Source organism: Castor canadensis, chromosome 9 (assembly GCF_047511655.1).
Source record: "Castor canadensis chromosome 9, mCasCan1.hap1v2, whole genome shotgun sequence".
In the NCBI taxonomy this organism is placed as follows: Eukaryota; Metazoa; Chordata; class Mammalia; order Rodentia; family Castoridae; genus Castor; species Castor canadensis.
In genome coordinates this window covers 21,913,593-21,933,485 of record NC_133394.1, presented here as the reverse complement: position 1 = coordinate 21,933,485, position 19,893 = coordinate 21,913,593, and the positions used below count along the sequence as shown (strand labels likewise).

The 19,893-nt window shown below is 38.3% G+C and overlaps 1 protein-coding gene across 2 annotated transcripts; it reads left to right on the top strand.

Annotated features, from left to right (window-relative positions):
• Positions 1-342: 342 nt before the first annotated feature.
• Fgg (fibrinogen gamma chain) lies at positions 343-8,878 on the top strand. 2 transcript variants are annotated; one of them, XM_020153599.2, is made up of 10 exons: positions 343-502; positions 592-636; positions 820-1,003; positions 1,117-1,210; positions 3,112-3,242; positions 3,542-3,675; positions 4,621-4,805; positions 6,272-6,549; positions 7,933-8,102; positions 8,661-8,878. In XM_020153599.2, the coding sequence occupies exons 1-10, from the start codon at positions 425-427 to the stop codon at positions 8,673-8,675; spliced, it is 1,314 nt and encodes a 437-aa protein (XP_020009188.1). In that variant the 5' UTR covers positions 343-424; the 3' UTR covers positions 8,676-8,878. The 2 variants fall into 2 exon arrangements, with proteins under 2 accessions (XP_020009188.1, XP_020009187.1); XM_020153598.2 differs by lacking the exon at positions 8,661-8,878 and having other exon boundaries at positions 7,933-8,368.
• The last annotated feature ends 11,015 nt before the right edge of the window (positions 8,879-19,893 follow it).

Here is a 19,893-nt window from a genome sequence, read left to right as displayed (position 1 = left end):
TTCCATGAATTCAGGTGGTGGCAGCAGACCCCATCTCAAGGATGGGCTGGATTTCTTCTGGTTGAGGTCAGAGGCCTGTGTTTGCTTCCCCGCCAGGTACGGGAAGTGGTTGCATCACACAGCCTCTCCTCCCTTCTCAGAGCAATGGCCAGTGCTTCCTAGCCTGTGATTCTGGATCGGGGAGAAAGGCTGAGCTGAGCCAAAACGGAGGAGGAGCCTGTGTGCAAAATCTGGGAACCTGAGTGAGCATAGGTTGGAGCCAGGATGAGGAGAAAGAGCCAGGAAGGACGTCCCCACACTTCTGGTAAGAAGACCCCGTGACCAGCTCCAGCCTGCCCTGGAACTTACATAAAGGGCCAAGTGAAGCCCAAGAGGTCACAGTGCTATCTGTGCAGGGCTCGGAGCACCGGGCGATCAAGACATCATGAGTTGGTCCTTACATTCCAGGAGTTTAATCCTCTGCCTCGCCATCTTTTCATTGCTGTCTACAACAGGCCTGGCAGTAAGTGTGCTGTTCATAAACAGTTTCATTTAAAATGGAGCACTAAAAAATGATGGATTGGTAAAATGTCTGTTATTTCTCTCCTGTAGTACGTCGCTACCAGAGACAACTGCTGTATTTTGGATGAAAGATTTGTAAGTGGTTTCTATGTTTCTCACTTTCTGTCTGAACTGGGGAGGGACAGAGCAATTGTCTCACAAATATGGTTTTACGCTTTCAACGTTTTTAAACCCTTAGTTGAGGTTTCACCTATATTTTATTAATAGGTTTTAAGTGTTGCTTTATGAAGATGTTTAATCACATCATTCTGTTTGCAGGGCAGTTACTGTCCAACCACCTGCGGCATTGCAGATTTTCTGTCTACTTACCAAATCGAGGTGGACAAAGACCTCCAGACATTAGAAGACCTCTTAAATGGAGCTGAAAACAGAACAACAGAAGCCAAAGAACTGATCAAAGCCATCCAACTCAGCTACAATCCCGATGAACCAGCAAAGCCAAGTGAGAAACGAGGCTACCGAGCGAGAAAGTTGTCTGAGAAGTTCTAACTTTTGCTGTTCTTTTAGTTGTTCCGTTTGCCTAAGCGTTGTTCTGTCTCTGATCTCATGTTACAGATACGATAGAGAGTGCGACTCAGAATTCCAAAAAGATATTAGAAGAAATTATGAAATATGAAGCACTGATATTAACACATGACTCGAGTATTCAGTAAGCATTTTTGTTTTAATTTGCTCCCAAGACAGATTTAAATTTTAAAATTTCATACTTTACCGAAAATTATCTTAGGGCTTTTTTTTCATTTATAATATTCAATTATTCTGTCTCTAACTTAGTGGAGCTAGGAGATTTTAGTACAGCAGGGATTGTACTGAATTATAATTGCATCTTAATAACCACATTAGAGAAACTTATTCCAGCTACCAATGCTATTCTAATTCAAATGCTGTTCTAACCGTATTTATCTACTTGTTTCACACCCACTCCCCATTTGTCTTACAATGTGAAATTAAATGCACGGGGATTTGGGTATTGAAAATAAAGTTCACTTTATACAAATGTCAACAATTTAGTGGTAAGAAATTAGTAGCAGGCAGAGGGATAAGGAGGATCTTGGTTACTGAAGTAAATCATCTTGAGATGGAGCAGATAAAATGTCTTCAGAAACTAAGTTCAGCCAACATCCTAACGCTATGTGGGGTTTTTTTTTTTTTGCCTTTTCTGCTTATTAAAAAGTTTTTATTAGAATATAATAGTTGTACAAGGGGATACACTGTGATATTTATATATGTGTTTATAATATATCTTAGATTTACCTCCTCCATTCTTCTCCTTCCCTCCTCCTCCCTCCTTAAAACAATTTCAACAGGTTTCATTCTTCTATTTTCATATATGACTACAAAATACATCCACCATATTTGTACTCATTTACCCTTTCTTTATGTCCTCCGCCCTACCACTAGTATCCATCCCTGGAAAAGACCTGTTTTACTCTCCTGTCCTTCATTTTTTTTTAAGTGTCTATTGATAGTCCAAGGGGATTTCACCTTAGTACTTTAGCCTGTATATATGGTGCTTGTAGAGTTGTGTGTTGATCACAGCACAGTGACCTGCACGGAGTACCCGTCTCCCTTTGGAAGCCAGTGCCTCTGGTGCTGGCTTCCCAGGGACTCACAGACACATGCACAAAATCTCAGGTTCAGTTTTAGTTTATTCCCCCATTTTTTTTCCTAAATTGATTCAAAGCAGAGTGAGAAATTGAGACCAGTGGTGGCTGGGGAGTAGTATACCAGGAGGGATTTCTCTTCTTTTTGGTAGCCCAAGACCTTTGTTATTATTGCTGTGATTAGTTTACCATTGTCATAATAATATGCAGAAATTATCTAAACCAGAGTAGACAAAATGATCTAATAGTTTGCCTGCCCTTTCATGCTTCAAAGAAAGACACAACAGTTCATACATTGTAGATAGTTTTCTGTCATTTCTAAATACTGACAAGCAATTGTATGGGAAACTACTGAAACAAGGTGCTCACTTCCCCAGATGTTTTCCAAAGCTATGTAAGTAGAAACACTAAGCAAAAAGGATAAGTTCTATTGTTTTATTTTATGAAAAAGACCCCAATTACCTTCCCGACATAAGTTACAGAGGAAAGCCCATAAACAGATCCTTACTATATCCAAAAGCAAAAAGGAATGACGGTTCAGCATGTGTGAATCATCGGGAGGTGTTGTCCTAACTAGTCCATCACTCACTAGCTTGTTACCTGCTGCCTCTTCCACAGAAGGTGAAAATCAGAATGACCACTTACAATGACCTTTGTTTATTGACAGAGACTTTGTTATTTGTGGTCAGTGTTGAGACTGTGTGTTCCATTCTAGGTGAAAAGATTCAGGTCAAATTTGTACTCCTATTTTAACTGTTTTGTTTTTCCAAAAAGCTGAGCATTTAAATTCACTTCGACTTAGTAACATAATTTTATAATTTTCCCAAGAATGGAATTAACAGAAAGGAATTCTTGAGAAAAGAAGGTTATATTTCTAAGAGAAAATTAAAAATTACTCTTCTGAAAGGAATATTTATCTCCTGTTATCTTATTGTTCTGTTGGTAGATTTTTGCAGGACATATATAATTCAAATAATCAAAAGATCAATAACCTGAAACAGAAGGTAGTTCAACTTGAACAACAGTGTCAAGAACCTTGCAAGGACACAGTACAAATCCGTGATACAACTGGAAAAGGTAAGGGAGAGGTTTATATCATGTTCATCAAAGCAAATATACAAAGTGAAGGCTATTGTACATGCACTGGAATCTGTAGGAAGAATTTGGATCATGTCTAGCTCTTAAAGGTAAGGATTCCAGTTGCCTAGCATTTTCTTGGGTAGCAAATGATGTTTTGAAAGGAATGATGGCGTGAGAAGAAAATACTTTTCTTCGGAAATAATAGTTTACAACAGGTTAATAGCTCATTTTTGAGGCTTGCAGAGTCCTACCTGGATTTCAAACCACAGTAAAAGTTTCTTTTTCTCCTTCTTCAGATTGTCAAGATATTGCCAATAAGGGAGCCAAAGAGAGTGGCCTTTACTTTATCAAACCTTTGAAAGCTAAGCAGCAGTTCTTAGTCTACTGTGAAATTGATGGATCTGGAAACGGATGGACTGTGCTGCAGAAGGTAGTTTCCCCTTCACCACGTGCATTTAATCAATGTCCGTGTCATTTCCCTCGCATGACAGAGACTTCTAAGCACCTAAGGAGCATTAGCTCACTTACCCTCTCAGAATTCTTATGAGGAACGTACTATTCTTATCCTTACTTGCAGGGGAGGAAGCTGAAGCATGAGGTAACTAAGTAATAAGTAACAGAGTCAGGATTTGAATCCAGGCAGTCTGGTTTTAGTCTCTGCTTTGATTCAATACTGTGTAGATTATGACAACACATAAGCAAAGTCCTGTAGTGACAAAGAACTGAAGGGACTTCATTTGCCAGGTAGATCAAGATACAAAGCTGTCCATCGCAGGAAGATGAAGCGCCTCTCTGTGCCCCTCCCCCCACTATCCCAGGATACAGTTGGGCTGCTCCACAGCACAGCCTTTTGTGGCCTCTGCCTGCTGCTGGCAACCACTGCCAATCTGGTCCTTTACCTTATATACCTCCTATCAGTGGTATGACATCCTGCAGGGGTGTTCAGGAAGTGTGGGTGACCATCCCACCACAATGTCAATCAGTTAGTACCAAGCTTGAGTTAAGTCCTCTAGAGGGGTCTCTTTAAAAACCCATCACTAACTTAGAGTTTACCGTGTGCCAAACGCTCTTTTAAGCATTTTTTTTCTTTTTTTAAAAAAATTTTATTTTATTCATATGTGCATACAATATTTGGGTCATTTCTCCCCCTTTTAAGCATTTTTTAAAAAATGTTTTCTCGTGCAATCCTTACAGCAACCCTAGAAAGTTAGCATCATTCTTCCTATTGGATGGATGGGGAGACTGAGGCAGCTTTCCCGTGGTCATGTAGCTGGCAGTTGATAGAACCATAGCCTCCATATTTTTAACAGAGTGCTGATAGCGTTTTCTCTAAGCTCACTGAGCCTCTGTCCTCTCCTCTTGCCCATGCCATTAGAGGGTTGATGGCAGTTTGGATTTCAAGAAAAACTGGGTTCAGTATAAAGAAGGATTCGGACATCTGTCTCCCACCGACACCACGGAGTTTTGGCTGGGAAATGAGAAGATTCACTTGATAAGCACGCAGTCTGCAATCCCGTACGCGCTGAGAATACAACTCAAAGACTGGAGTGGCAGAACCAGGTACTCTGCAGGAAGCGCCTCTCTTTTTTTTTCCTGTTGTAGAGATCCCCTGGAATATTTTCTCTCCAACAGTCAATAGACTAGTGACAAAAACAGCCTGACAAATACAAAGAGCATATGCAGGACCTTTTCCTAGGAGTCAGCTTGGTTCTTGTGCAGTCTGGAGAGCTGGATCCCCTATAAGATAGAGCTGACTGCTTTAGAACAATTTACTTGCTCTGAGCATGAAATTAAACTTCATCTAATCCAAGTAACTGTTTCGACAGACAAGTATCATTATCAATCCCATCCTACAGGTAATTGGCCCAGAGTCAATTGGGGGAGGGGTTCTTGAATCCAGGTGGTTTGACTCTGGAACCTATGCTCTTCATGACTCTACTTGTTGAAAGATGAATTTAGCCTGAAGAGTCTAAAGCTGAAGAGATTTCCCGTTCCTTTAAGGACCATTCATTCTTTCAAATCACAGGTTACCCTAAAATTAAATCAGCTGGTTCCTTTGGTGATCTAGAGCCATCACTAGACTTAAAGAAATCTAGGGGTTTTGAGTATTGTATACCTACTTAAATGCAGAAAAATATCCAACCTAATTTATTATTATTATTGAGGGTATGGGAATTGAACCCAGAGCCTTGTGCATGCTAAGCAAGCACTCAACCACTGAGTCACATCCCCAGACCTTTTGTGTTTTTTGGGGTAATGAAACACATTCTGCCTCCTTAAAAAAAAATAGAAAGTACAATAATCAGTAGATCTTCTATGAGAGCGTCTCCCATTTCCCAAGTACGGTAGATTAGGGAAGAAGATAAATATTTTCTGGCAATCTCTGTTCATTCACCAAGGCCTATTATTCATTCCACTCAATAGAATTATGGCTTCTTCATAATTTTTCCCGGGGAAAAAGCTCTCTTTGTCTTCTACAGCTTATGTTTTAAGGATCACTGTTTCTGTGATGTCCTAGGAAGCCCTACTGCCTGGGGATGAAACCCCCTTTTTATGTCTTCATCCTATAAGTGGCATGAGTGGCTAATGGAACTGTGTCTCCTTCAAGTTTAGTGGATTAATTAATGATTACTTATTGTCAGACAATTGCTGTGATCTATGATAACATATGTACAATGCTAAGAAGTTAAATCAAAGTAGAAAATATGGTATTATTCGGATCCACCCATACCCTTTGGTCTGATATTAGGATCCTGTAAGTCAAAAGTATTCACACAAGTGAAGTTTGAAATTTTCACTGAGAATCCTTGAAGGCTTATAGACCTATCCTGGGTGGTGTCAATGAGCTCTGGACTGGTTCATTCATCCTTTGTCTCATGTCAGAGTCCCAGAAAACTTTATTCGATGTGCCTATGTTAGCCTTAAGAAGCAAAATGACAAGTTCCATACACTGTCCCATGGAAGAGGGGAATTCTGAGGTTCCTGAGGAGGCTTGAGATGTGATGTCTCTGTTCCCTTCTTCACAGTACCGCAGACTATGCCATGTTCAAGGTCGGACCTGAAGCTGACAAATATCGCCTGACCTATGCCTATTTTGTTGGTGGAGATGCTGGTGATGCCTTTGATGGCTATGATTTTGGTGATGATCCTAGTGATAAGTTCTTCACATCCCATAATGGCATGCAGTTCAGTACCTGGGACAATGACAATGATAAGTTTGAAGGCAACTGTGCTGAACAGGATGGATCTGGTTGGTGGATGAACAAGTGTCATGCTGGCCACCTCAATGGAATTTATTACCAAGGTATGGCTTTCTTTCTTGGGTTCTAAGTTAGTGTACAGTATATATTTTTATAAAAGGTAGTAAAAAAGTTGCAAAGAGGTGAGCAATAATAGTGAAGATAGTAGGCCTTTTGTCACATTGTTCTTTATGTGAAACCAGAATTGGGTAATACCAACCTTATACCTAAAGTGGGCTCTTTTACAGCATACACCTGCTGCAAAACATCCTGTAGTTTGTCACTGTGCTAAAACTATCACTGCAGAGTTGGAACTTGGGTCACGGTGTCTCCTTTAGACCTACCATATATTTGATGTAGATGGACTAACATTCCCATCTTTGTGCTCCTTGACACATCGGCCTTGCTCAACCACCTGTGAACTGTGTCAGATAAACCAGTGAACAGGGAGCAGGTGTCTGAAGATAATTGGAAGGGAAAATATTAGTAAAGGGAAGGGATTCAAGAAAGCTTGAGAGAAGAGTCTAGCCTGGGGATTACAGACACTGTAATTACAGCCACTGGGGATTATAAGACTAGAAAGATTTGGAATACTGATTTGATTTATTACCCAACAGTGAGGTGTGGGGACACCCTACTGATGCTAAAGAACCTATTAGGGAGCTAGAATATGACTGTTCATCTCATCTCCTGAGTCAATGTCCTCTGCAATAGCCAACTTAGAATCCTCTCAAAGACTGTTTAAAGTAACTTTTTGGTTTCCACAACACTTTTTAACTGGAGAAACCTACAAACCATATAATCAGAAGAAACTCTTAAGAAATGTGTTTGTTCCATTTGGCCCAGAGTAGCCATGGTGAGAGCTTGTATTCCACTCCAGGATCAGACTCAACAACCGCCTTGCAAAATTACATGAAATCTGGTGCCAGGAAAGACAGAAAATCAACCTGGTCTCTACTTTACAATAGAGATGTAAAATAATATTCCAGAACCTTTTTCTAAAGCTCCTCATAGTGTCTTCAATTAACCAGTAAAATCGTGCTATCAGATAGTGTCAGATCATCTGATCAGGAATCTTATAGCTCCTGCCATTCTAACCTACTTGAGAAAAGATTGTCTCTTGGAGCTGAGTCTAGGATACCTAAACTGGAGAAGAGAGACCAAGTGAGGAACTTTGGGGTTCCAGCCCTGTTAGTAGTGAATAAATTTAAAGATGGATGTGACCATGAAACACAACTGAGACGTAAAGCATTGTTCAATAATAATTTGTTTTCATTATAAGCTAAGATTCTTGCAATCTTTAGGGATATCTTCAGTTGGTATAAGTATAAATATTTTCAGGTAGTATAAATTTGATGCAATTGGCAATGCATTTCATAATTGTCTGTAGACTTTCTGAGGTAAGGAAATGCAAGAGTAATGGTGTATGTGTTTACAACTCGTTTTAGGTGGCACTTATTCAAAAGCATCTACTCCTAATGGTTATGATAATGGCATTATTTGGGCCACTTGGAAGTCCCGCTGGTATTCCATGAAGGAAACCACCATGAAGATAATTCCATTCAACAGACTCACCATTGGAGAAGGACAGCAACATCACCTGGGGGGAGCCAAACAGGTCAGGCCAGAACACCAGGTTGATTTAGAATATGACTGAAACACTGTGCCTGGAGATTGTTTGAAAAGCATTAACTATTAATGTCTGTTGATCCTCAGAAAGTTTCCAAAAGTTTCTCTCTTTCTTTTCTTAGCGTATTTATTAATTTCAGTTCTTCTTAAGAGGACATTTACCCTTAAATGGAAATTAAAACTAACTTTAGACTGTAACCCCAATTGCTGAAATCAAATTTATTTAAAAGTTGTTTATTTGAAGAGATAACATTTTTTTTTCTTAAATGTGAAAGGATATTTGAAGAGATAACATTTATTTCTTAAATGTGAAAAAAATAAAGCTACTCCCTTTTTTGCTTTTTTGTGATAACATTTTGTCTTGGCCTTTTTTGTTTTAATTATCTCTTAAGTATTTCAGTATATGCTAACAAAAGAGGAGAAAACTTTAGTTTCAAATTTTAGAGTTTCCATGTGTATTACCTCCAAATAATTCATATCTAATTCTTTTTAAACACAGAGTTAGATCTTTTTTTAATATATTTTTTGTTTTGTTATATATTCATAGGCTGGAGACGTTTAAAAGACCATTTCAAAAGTGATTTGCTTTTTTAAAGGACTTTATCTGAACAGAGAAATATATTTTTTCCTATGGCACAATGGACTTTGAAAGCCTCACTTCATTTTAAGAGTAAAACCAACCCATGTGAAAACTCCATTATCAGTTTTATTCTGGTGATAATTTATCTACATGCATTTCAATAAACATTTTGTTTCCTAAGATGAGATACGTGGTCTCTTTTATTGACCATTAAAAATCATCACTTTTAATCAATTTAGTTACTACAATTGGGCCATGATCAGTAGTTACTGAGTTCTAGCTAGATGGTACACCTGCCCCTTGGGGAATTATAAAGAAAACAGCAATCATGACTTTGGTCCTATAAGAGATGTAAGATCCAAAGTGCAACAACCCAATGTGATAGATACAACAACCCACAGTGACAACATTGAATAAAAGAACATAAACACAAGTCACATCACATGACTAAGGTGCCCAGCACACACAGAGTACAGTTGGACACAGAAAGCTACTGGGGGATTCTTGCAGCAGAACATTTTGGTTCCAAAACCTGCAGCCAAATGGGATCACTCCTAGGGAGCTAAACTTAGAGCAGAGCGTTAGGGCACAGTCTGCTCAGTCCCCCACTGATGAGCCAGGAGGTGAGCAGAAGGGAGCCATTTCTTTATTCTGAATCAGAGGTACTGAGATGTTAGCAGCTTAAATTCAGAAATGGCTGGCTTTCCAAGGATCAGACAAGTCTGTGTAACTTGGCATCCGGTTGACTATGGAAAGTACTAGGGAATTTTGTGAAGGAACAGTCTGGTTGTTTCAAAGTCCTAAGCTTTGGCTTTGGCTTTTCTTCCTTTCCACAATTTCTTAAATCCACTCACTTCCTGGTCATAAGAATGACTCCTGATTTTAGAATATTGTAAAAAGGGGATGAAAAAGAAAACAAACCAGTAAGTCAGTTTCCAGATATACAAACAAATACAGGAACATACTCGTTGTTTGCAGTCTTCATTTGTCCAGGTCTGCGTGAAGCAGTCATCCAACTACCATTTACTGAGTGCCTTTATTGTAGTAATTGCTGTGCTGGATATTGGGGACATGTTGGATAATATCCCCAGCATTCTCTTCTCTCCAAACCTGTTCTATTCCATGAACAGGTTTTTTTGTTTCATGAACAAAAAATAAAATAAAATAAAGACTCAGTCTCCAGCCGTCATCCTTCCTCTTCCGTGTTCAGTTATTGATGAAACCTGTGAAGCCCACCTCCTAAATGTTTACTATGTTGATTTCCTTCTCTGTGTCCACTGCCACTACTCTACTCACTATCCACATCTCACGCCAGAGCCACGACAATGACCTCCTTCCTGCTCTCTTCCTTAGAACCTTGACGGCTCCTACCTCATCATGCCCAAACTACTTCTAAGATGTGAATGCAAATAGTCTACCCTTTGTGAGCCTGTGAGAGGAGCAATTTGGTCACAAATAGGAAGAGCTATATAAATATTTGTAAGTTTTGATGCAATAATATCACTTCTTTGACTTATTCCCAAGAACACTATTTTTTTAAATTTTATTCATATGTGCATACAATGTTTGGGTCATTTCTCCCCCCTTCCCCCCGCCCCCTCTCTTATCCCCCTCTTAACCCTCGCTACCCAGCAGAAACTATTTTGAAGAGAGAGTATAAGCAATAATAGGAAGGAACAAGGGTTTTTGCTAGTGGAGATAAGGATAGCTATACAGGGAGTTGACTCACATTGATTTCCTGTGTGTGTGTGTTACCTTCTAGGTTAATTCTTCTCGAACTAACCTTTTCTCTAGTTCCTGGTCCCCTTCTCCTGTTGGCCTCAGTTGCTTTAGAGTATCTGCTTTAAATTCTCTGCGTTGAGGGCAACAAATGCTATCTAGTTTTTTAGGTGTCTTATCTATCCTCATACCTTCCTCATGTGCTCTCACTTTTATCATGTGCTCAAAGTCCAATCCCCTTGTTGTGTTTGCCCTTGATCTAATGTCCACATATGAGGGAGAACATACGATTTTTGGTCTTTTGGGCCAGGCTAACCTCACTCAGAATGATGTTCTCCAATTTCATCCATTTACCTGCGAATGATAACATTTCATTCTTCTTCATGGCTGCATAAAATTCCATTGTGTATAAATACCACATTTTCTTAATCCATTCGTCAGTAGTGGGGCATAACTTGGCTATTGTGAATAGTGCTGCAATAAACATAGGTGTGCAGGTGCCTCTGGAGTAACCTGTGTCACAGTCTTTTGGGTATATCCCTAAGAGTGGTATTGCTGGATCATATGGTAGATCAATGTTTAGCTTTTTAAGTAGCCTCCCAATTTTTTTTCAGAGTGGAAGAGCACTATTTTTTAAAAAGAGGGCTGGGTATAGCTAGCTCAGTGGTAGAGGATTGCTTAGCATGAGCAAGGCCCTGGGTTCAATCCTTACCAGACAGAGAAAGAGAGAGAAACAGAGAGAGAGAGAGAGAGAGAGAGAGAGACTATATACCTAAATTTTCATATAGCTATAAATTTGATGACAGTAAGAAATTTAGGAAATATTTAACGGGAAGAATGGACAAGTCAAGTGGTTTAGTAGTACATTTGAGTATAATACAATGATTACATTATAAGCATAATATCTCTATAAACATAAAAGCACAAAATAATGTGTACTTTGAAGATGAAAAATAATTCTACAATGATAATTACAAAAGAGATATGTACTTTTGTACATTTGAATAAAATATAGTCTTGGCCTATGTATATTACTTGTACATATTCATTCTTCCTAAATCAATTATTATATAAAATACTAAAACACCAAATAGACATAAAGAAGTCCAAACACTCCTGATTTGTCCCATGATCACCTGTCCAGAGCTTCTGAAATATTAATTACTACCTTCTTTCAAACACATTTTGGAGCCTCCTGTATTTGTGGGTGTCCTGAGCACATATTTGGTCTGCATTTTGAATAATTCTGCACAGATTGCTGGGAAAGGGCTACTAACTTTTTCTTTGATAGTTCTGTATTTTTTGACTTATTGTAAGGAGTTCATATTAATTTCATAGTTAATTTTGAAACCCACTGAGGTACAGAAAAACAGATTAACTTTACATTTCCACTTGTTTAGTTATTAATATGCAGTGATGAAGAATGAAAGGCTAAGTTTAAGGAATAAAAAATGAAAAATATTACCAGATTCAATTGGATCATTTCTCCACAAATAAAAAGTAGAAACTAAAAGAACTATCTTGATAAATTGACCAAAAATTTACTTTTATGTGAAAAGAAGATTTTGAGGCAGATTATTTTTCTTCATTTCTCATTCCACAGGTAAGGTTTCTCATCTTTCCCTTTTACTTTCCTGAGCATACAAAACTCAAGTCGAAAAATATAGAAGCTAAAGCCTAGGTAGAATGTTTGAGATTTTTTTTTCCTTAAATTTTTTTGGTGTTATTGGGGTTTGAACTCAGGGCCTCACACTTTACTAGGAGGCGCTCTACCACTTGAGCTGCTCTGTTAAACCCTGCTTGAGATCTTTAAGATTCTCTTGTCTCTAACCAGTATAAGCTAGCCAATGTATTTATAGTCCATCTGAATAAATTTATTCAGATGATAAGGGGCAAATCTAAGTTTACATTTAGCCCTGGGGAAGATACATTTGCCTGATCAGTTTGATAGAGCTCAAAAAGAGTGAGGTGACAAATTAAAGATAGTAAGGTAAGTCAATGTGGATAAAAAACAATACATGGATGAAAGAGACAAAAGTGGGGAAAGACTGTATTTCATTCACCTCTTGTGTGCACACAAGCTCAAAGGCAGAAGTTGAGTCAATCATACTCCCAGGACACCATTTCCACTGGTCAGTGTTGGATTATTCTCTTGATTTATTGACTCTCACTTAGTTGAATTTCTCTTACTTCCCATCCTCCTCTTAGTAAACAGCTATTCTAATAAGTTTGAGATACACTTCTTTGTTTACACTTTTATTAATTATGGACTTGTGCCTGCTTTTCAATTACCTAAACAGTATTGTGCTAAAAAAATTAGCGTTAGAATGCTGGCTACCAAATTCTTTGTTACTGGTCTGCATTAAGTACAAAAACTAAGAGGGGGTAGGGGCAGGGGGGAGAAATGAACCAAGCCTTGTATGCACATATGAATAATAAAAGAAAAATGAAAAAAAAACCAAAACTAAGAATTAACATGTAGAAATGTCAGGCATGGTGGCTCAAGCCTATAATCATACCTTTGGGAGGAAGAGATTGGGAGGATCGAGGTTGGAATCCAGCCCAGGCAAAAATGTTCATGTGATCCCATTTCAACCAATGGCTGGTCACAGTGGCGCACGCCTGTCATTCCAGCTAAATAGGGAAGCACAGATAGGAGGATCATGATCCAGACTGGCCCCAGGCATGAAGCGAGACCATTCCTCAAAAATAACCAATGCAAAAAGGGCTGGGCATGTGGCTCAAGCTGTAGAGTGCCTCCTAGCCAATGTGAGGCTTCCAGTTCAAACCCCCCACACTGCCAAAAAAAAATTAGCATATAGAAACTACTCTATGTTATGGTTGTTCTGATTATATTTATGGAAATGTAATTTTGTGTCTTCTGACTCTAATAAAAATTTGGTTCTATATTTTGCATGTCTTTGCTGTTTTAGATTTCATTTTTCTAGTAATTATTTTTTATTTCATTACATAAAATAATAGGTGTGTGGCCAAATAGAATGTGACCAAATAGAATTTTAATAAAGCTGGTCTTTAACCACAAATACTAGAGAATCCTTGCTAAAGTCTTCATTGTGCTTACTACTTTTTTTGTGTGGTGGTGGGGCTCAGTCTTAGGGCCTCATGTGTGTTAAGTTCTCTTAGCTACAACCCTGCTCCACCAACCATTTTTCTTATTCAGCACTCTTTTTAAGATCTAGCTGAAGTTTGAGTGTTTTATAATTGCTTTTAATTTCTTTTTGAGTCCAAGGGTTAAAAGGTGAATGTTACTTTATTTTTTGGCAGTACTGGGGCTTGAACTCAAGGCTTTGCATTTGCTAGGCAGGCCCTCTACCACTTGAGCCATGCCCCTAGCACTTTTTTCTCTGGTTATTTTGGAGATATTATCTCACTTTAAAAAACATTTTTTTTCAAGTTGTCCTGGACCATGATTCTCCTATTTTAAACTTCTAGCCACTGGGATGACAGGTGTGTGCCATCACACCCAGCTTTTTTGCATTGACATGGGGTCTCACAAACTATTTTGTCCCTGTTGGTCTTGAACCAAAGACTTCCCTGTCTCAGCCTCCTAAGTAACTGGGATTATAAGCACTCACAAGTCACTAGTGCCCAGTTTAAAGCCTATGATTTTTAACAATGTTTTTAGTTACTATCTAAAGATACTGAATTATGGTCAGAGAAGATATTTTGCTGATACTGATTCTTGGGAAGGAGAGGTATCAGATTATTTTGGGACAGAGGATTATCAAGAATTAATTCACCCCATAAAAGTGTCCATAAATCATAATAATTCCCTAATAATGGTCTACATACTGGAAGATTACTTATATTTTTTCTTTTAAGAAGGAAAAAGAACAAACCAAAGACAGATGAACAGTTGCTGGTCTTGTAAACATGAACTTTGGCTCAAACGTCTCTGTGGCCATTGGCCCATTATGAGTGTTAGTGTCAGGTCCAGTCGCTAGATCCAGGAGAACTCTGGTTGGTTCTGGGAAGGTTGACTTCGCTCCTTGATTTCATTGAGAAATTCTCAAAGACAGAAAACTCAGTAAATTCGGTATCATGGCACTTAATCAGACCTACAACTAGGTCAAAACCATGTTTCCCAAATCCAAACCCATTTCTTAACCCTCCATCCCATTTCCCAGGTCCTCCCCCAGGTTTTCATTTACTGGCAACTTGAAAAGCATGAAATGACCCGAGGTAGCCAGAGAGAACTCAGCCTAAATCTGAATATTGGCTCTCCCTAAATAAACAAAGTGGGGCAGATTCCACTCTGTGATGAAAGTGCTTTCTTTCAAATTCTCAGGGACAAATCGTTAAAATGTGACTCAGAAAACCAAGAAAAAGCAAAAAGCTAACATTGACCAGACCTTGGAATGGAAATGTTTTCCTTCATAATTTGTTTTCTTCACATCACAAAGCTATGGTAAGGACCAAATGAGATAGCATATGAAATTTTTTTTCCAGAGATAGTAGAACAGAAAGAAAATTGAGTTGATTTGTGCTACTAAAACTGGTATTGTTGGATAGCAATAAGTTTAGAAATATAATATTTTTGCTTTTAATCCATTTTTTTTTTTTTCAGAAAAGTTGTAAAGATAAGCCAGCGGGATCCCTGTACCATTTCTCACTGTTCTCACATTTGTCAAAACTAAGAAACCAGTTTTGGTACATAGCTATTGCCTAACTTCCAGATTTTATGAGACTTCATCCATTTTACATAAATGTCCATTTCCAGGTCCTCACACAACATTTAGTCATCCATCTACTAAGTTATCTTTGCTCAACAGCTTCTCAGTCTTTCCTTCTTTTTCAGGCCATGACAATTTAGAGGAGTCAATTCTGTGTGGTGGTCAGAAATTTTGAAAATTGTTCCTAGTGGGGAGGGGTTCTGTGGTTTTTTCCAATATTTTATTGTTGTTATTGTTGAATTTTACCCACATGCTTTTTTTGGATTGACTTGGTTTCACTACAGAATGACCCATGAAGACTGGATTCCAGGCTGGGGGTGGAGCTCAGTGGTAGATTCTATGCTTAGCATATGCCAGGCCCTGGGTTCCATCCCCAGCACCACAAGACAAACAAGCCAAAGAAACAACTCAGTTCTAATAAAAACCGTACAGAATTAAACTATCCCCTTTATATATATATATATATATATATTCCTCACTTGTGGAAACTCACTCAGTGCCTTACACTTGCATTTCTACAGATTTCATACATGGCTGTTAAATTGACACCAGCTGAAAGCTGCTTGCTAATCCCCAACAGAACCCCAGTAAAACCAGCAGGGCAATTGCTGTATCTAACAGCTTTAATAAATAATGAATAATGTTAGGATGAATCCATGTTGATATTACATCAATTGATTATTAACCTGTACAATGGCTGTACTTTGCAAAAATAACATTTATGCTTTAATACATAGTGCAAAAAAAGCACATTACAGATAAATTTGTCTTGAAAGATGAATTATGTAATTGAAAATACAGTTAAAAATTAAAAGAGACTGTGGGGAAAACTCAAGGACTTTACTTTCATAGATAACTGTGCGTCCCTCTCTCTCACTCACACACATGCACACATGCTCATAGATACTTAATAAGAGCACTATTGAAAGTGCTTGAGTAAAAAACCATTAAAATTAGCCTAAGGACAAGAAAGAAAGAGGGAAAGAGAGAAAGAGAGTGAAAGGAAGGGAGAGAGGGAGGGAGAGAGAGAAAGGAAAAAGATTGCTATCCAGGCATGGTGGGGTACAACTGTAATCCCAGCACTTGTCGGGCTGAGACAGGAGGAACAAGAGTTTGAGCCCAGCCTGTCATGCAAAAAAGGAGTCTGGGTTTGATCCCCAGCAGTACAAAGAGAAAGAGAGAGAGAGAGAGAGAGAAAGAGAGAGAGAGACAGAGAGAGAGAGAGAGAGAGAGACAGAGAGAGAGAATGATTATTATATAAGTACTGGAACAAGATAGATCTGAATTCCAACAACAATTTTTGTTAAAAATTATTCATTCAAATATCCATTAATCAGGAGAGAGTTCCATTGTGGGAAATAAGTGAATTTCCTTCCTGAATAAAAAAATCAGTATGATAGGATCAAGAAAAGTTTTTTTTTTAAAGTTCTATTATTTCCTCCTTACTTCATTCTGAATGATTCATTCAAAATCATTTTTATGCATTTAAGGAAACGTCCATTTTCTCTCTACAACTAGAACCTACAAGGAGACCATCTGGGGCCAGAGGTCTCACTAGTCACTCACGTCATTTCATTATACTTTCACAGTAAATGGACAGGCAAAAGCAAACATTTGTAAAACTCTTGCAATGCAGAAGGAAAGAAATCCAAAACTCCAAGCCAAGAACCCTTGTCAGTGTCCTGGTGAGTCCTTTAGAGACCAGCCAACATCCTGCTGAGGTAGATCCTGAAAGAGTATTTACAAATGCCCAAATCTCCTTAATTTGGGGGTTTGAACTTTGGGCTTCACACTTACTAGTGCTGGGTCGGTGCTCCTGCCAGGCCCCAAGCCCTTTTGGCTCTGGTTGTTTTTTAGATAAGGTCTCACTTTTTTTGCTCAGGACCTGAATCTCCATCCTCCCATTTTATGCTTCCCACCATAACTGGGATGACAGGCCCAGCTTTCTTCTGTTGAGATGGGGTCTTGCAAACTTTTTTTGGCCAGGCTGGCCTCAAATCATGATCCTCTTGATCTCAGCTTCCCAAGTAGCTTAGATTATAAGTGTGAGCCACCAGCATCAGGCCAATTTTTATAATTTAAGCATTTCAAAATTTAGAAAATGATTTTTGTACTTTCCAATTATGGCTTAATATTGTTTTAACAAAATATTTCATGTTGAAGTACCATTGTTTTTTTGGTATTAGGGAAATGATAAGTGTTCGATTCATACAGACTTTTATGATAGAAGACACATAAAAGACACATTTTCAGATGCATGACGCCTTTTGAGACCTGAATTAAATCTGGCATTTATAGGAATTTACAGGTAACTAAAAGTATGCAGAAATGATATATCACTGTCTGTTCTACCAGCACTCAGAATATATCTTGCATAATTTTTCTATAGTTTTACATTAGATTAAACTCTATGAATTGCAGGTTTTCATCATTTTGACCTACTAACATGGCAATTTTATATGACTTAACCTAATTCTTTGCTGTGTACTTGTTTGACTTACCCACCTATTGAAAGCAATTTGGAGGTAAAAGACTTTATTGTTTTTCTGTCTCTGCACTCAGCACACAGGATAGACAAACAGTATGCACAAAAGAAATGTTAAATTTAAACTAATGAATGAATAAACTGATCTCAGAACTCAATACATTTAAATTAAATTGATTAACAATGGGACATTCTCATACCTCCACAAGGTATAGTCCAGGGAAGAACAAATGCCTATTCAAAAGAAAGCTGTTGCTTTGATTTTTGTTGCTTTGTTTTGTATTTTTAAGTTGCCTTTGTACAACAGCAAATAGCTACACCACTGGTTACATATTTTATTCTTTATGCAATGAGTAGGCATAGTTTAAAACTGAAATACAGTTACAGCCATAGAATTTTTATTCTTTCTGTATTCATTATATACCATACGAATACAAACTATTCCAGTCCTGCCAGATGGCACGACTGTGTAAATTCCTGCATTTAAATATTTATGAATGGAAAATTACACCAGTTTCAAAAGGATGAGTGAATCAAATATCCCTCTTACAGCTAAGGAAAATAATCATTTCTGGGAAAAATATAATATATAGCAAAATGTAATTTAAGCCATTGAAAATTTCTTGTATTTGTATTCATTTTTTTTTGCAGTTGGAAAGATATTCTTATTGTCACATACTTTTTAAAAAATGATACTTCTTGTATTGTTTATTGCCTATAAATCTGTATGACTTTCTGTCTAAATAAAACCTGTTCTCTGTAACTTGAAATAAGGCTCATTCATGGGGTAGGTGCAAGACCAGGTCAAAAGCCCACGGTGGTGCCCACCTAGTGAAGTCTAGCACCACAGAAAGTTCCATTACAGGGTACGGGGTTATTCTAGGAACAATATGAGGTACCATTTTTAGGGACCCTACTGTGTATATAGTGTGTGTGTGTGTATCCTTCTACATATTCCTCCCAACAGTCTTGCAAGATTAATATCATTATCCCATCTACAGATAAATATGCTATGTTAACTCAAAGATTTTAAGTAGAATGTCCTGTCACTTAGCTAGAATTCAAGTCTCACTCTCACAAAGCCCACTCTCCACCATCCTGTGCTGCCCTATTGTGCAGTTGTGAGAAGGTACCATGAAGGAAAACAAAGCAGGGGTCTTGGGATAACATATGAGGGTGGCTGCTCTTTAGGGGAGCTCTCTCTTTGGAGGTACCATTTGAGTTAAAGCTTGGATGAAGTAAGAGGGTGAGATGTGTAGAAACTCAAGGGAACCATGAAGCAGCAAGGGAAGAGCCCTCAGGTGGTGTGCTTGGAAATGCCTCACAGGACACCAGAGAGGTGGTCTTCAATTGAATTGTTTTCTGTTAATACACTTTCAACGAGATTATGTTCAATCAACTTTTGTGAAGTCTACCAGGTTACTGTCTGGGAACTTCTTTGTTATACCAATGTCATTTCCCAAAGGGCAAAATATCTGATGAGGCCAAGCCTTGCCTGACTCTCTGTCATTGGCATTTTGCCAACACAGTCACTGTGGGTGAGTATAACCCAGCTTCTCGTGGACTCACCACCTTTGGAACCTCGATAGGGCTGTAGGGCTCCCTCTGAGCTCTGCAGCTGCTTCTAGAAATCCCAGAGAGCAGACAAGGAACCTTTCCCAGAGCAGGAGGGTGCTGCTTTCTGCCAGGGCGTAGATCCACCTGCAGCAAGCCTCAGGTGTTTGTGACACCTGAGCAGGCAGCATGTCTGCTTCCCAAAGAGAAACCCACTGTGCTTTCTTGTTCCATGAAGAGCAAAACATATAGATGAACAAAATATTTTAATTGTTAAGTTTATGATCTAAAGGAGTAAATGGACAATATCCCACAATGATAAATGATCAGGTACCAGTGGTACCTGATCTAGGGAAGTGTAGAAGAATGAAAGACTTCTTTGAATTGGATTGTAAATTGTTTAGCAAAGTGTTCAGCACTTAGTAAACTCTCAACAAATACCAGCTACTACCACTATCAGGCTTCACATAGGAAATAAAATTTGAGACAATATAGGATCGATTGCCAGATCAACTACAGGATGCCCTGTTCAGTTTGAATTTCAAACAACAACAAAATTTTAGCACAAGTGTATCCCAAATATCATACAAAACATACACTAAAATATATTGGAAATTCAAATTTAACTGGGTATCCTGTTTTGTTATCTGCAAAATCTAAGCCAAAGGTTTTCTTTCCAGCTTTATTGAAGTATGATTGCCCAATAAAAATTGTCTATGCTTAATGTGTACAACTTTGTTTTGATATG

Coding starts and splice junctions, on each gene's coding strand:
- Fgg (XM_020153598.2), top strand. CDS start 425: ATGAGTTGGTCCTTACATTCCAGGAGTTTAATCCTCTGCCTCGCCATC. Junction 503..591: donor TGTCTACAACAGGCCTGGCA/GTAAGTGTGCTG, acceptor TCTCTCCTGTAG/TACGTCGCTACCAGAGACAA. Junction 1,004..1,116: donor CGATGAACCAGCAAAGCCAA/GTGAGAAACGAG, acceptor CTCATGTTACAG/ATACGATAGAGAGTGCGACT.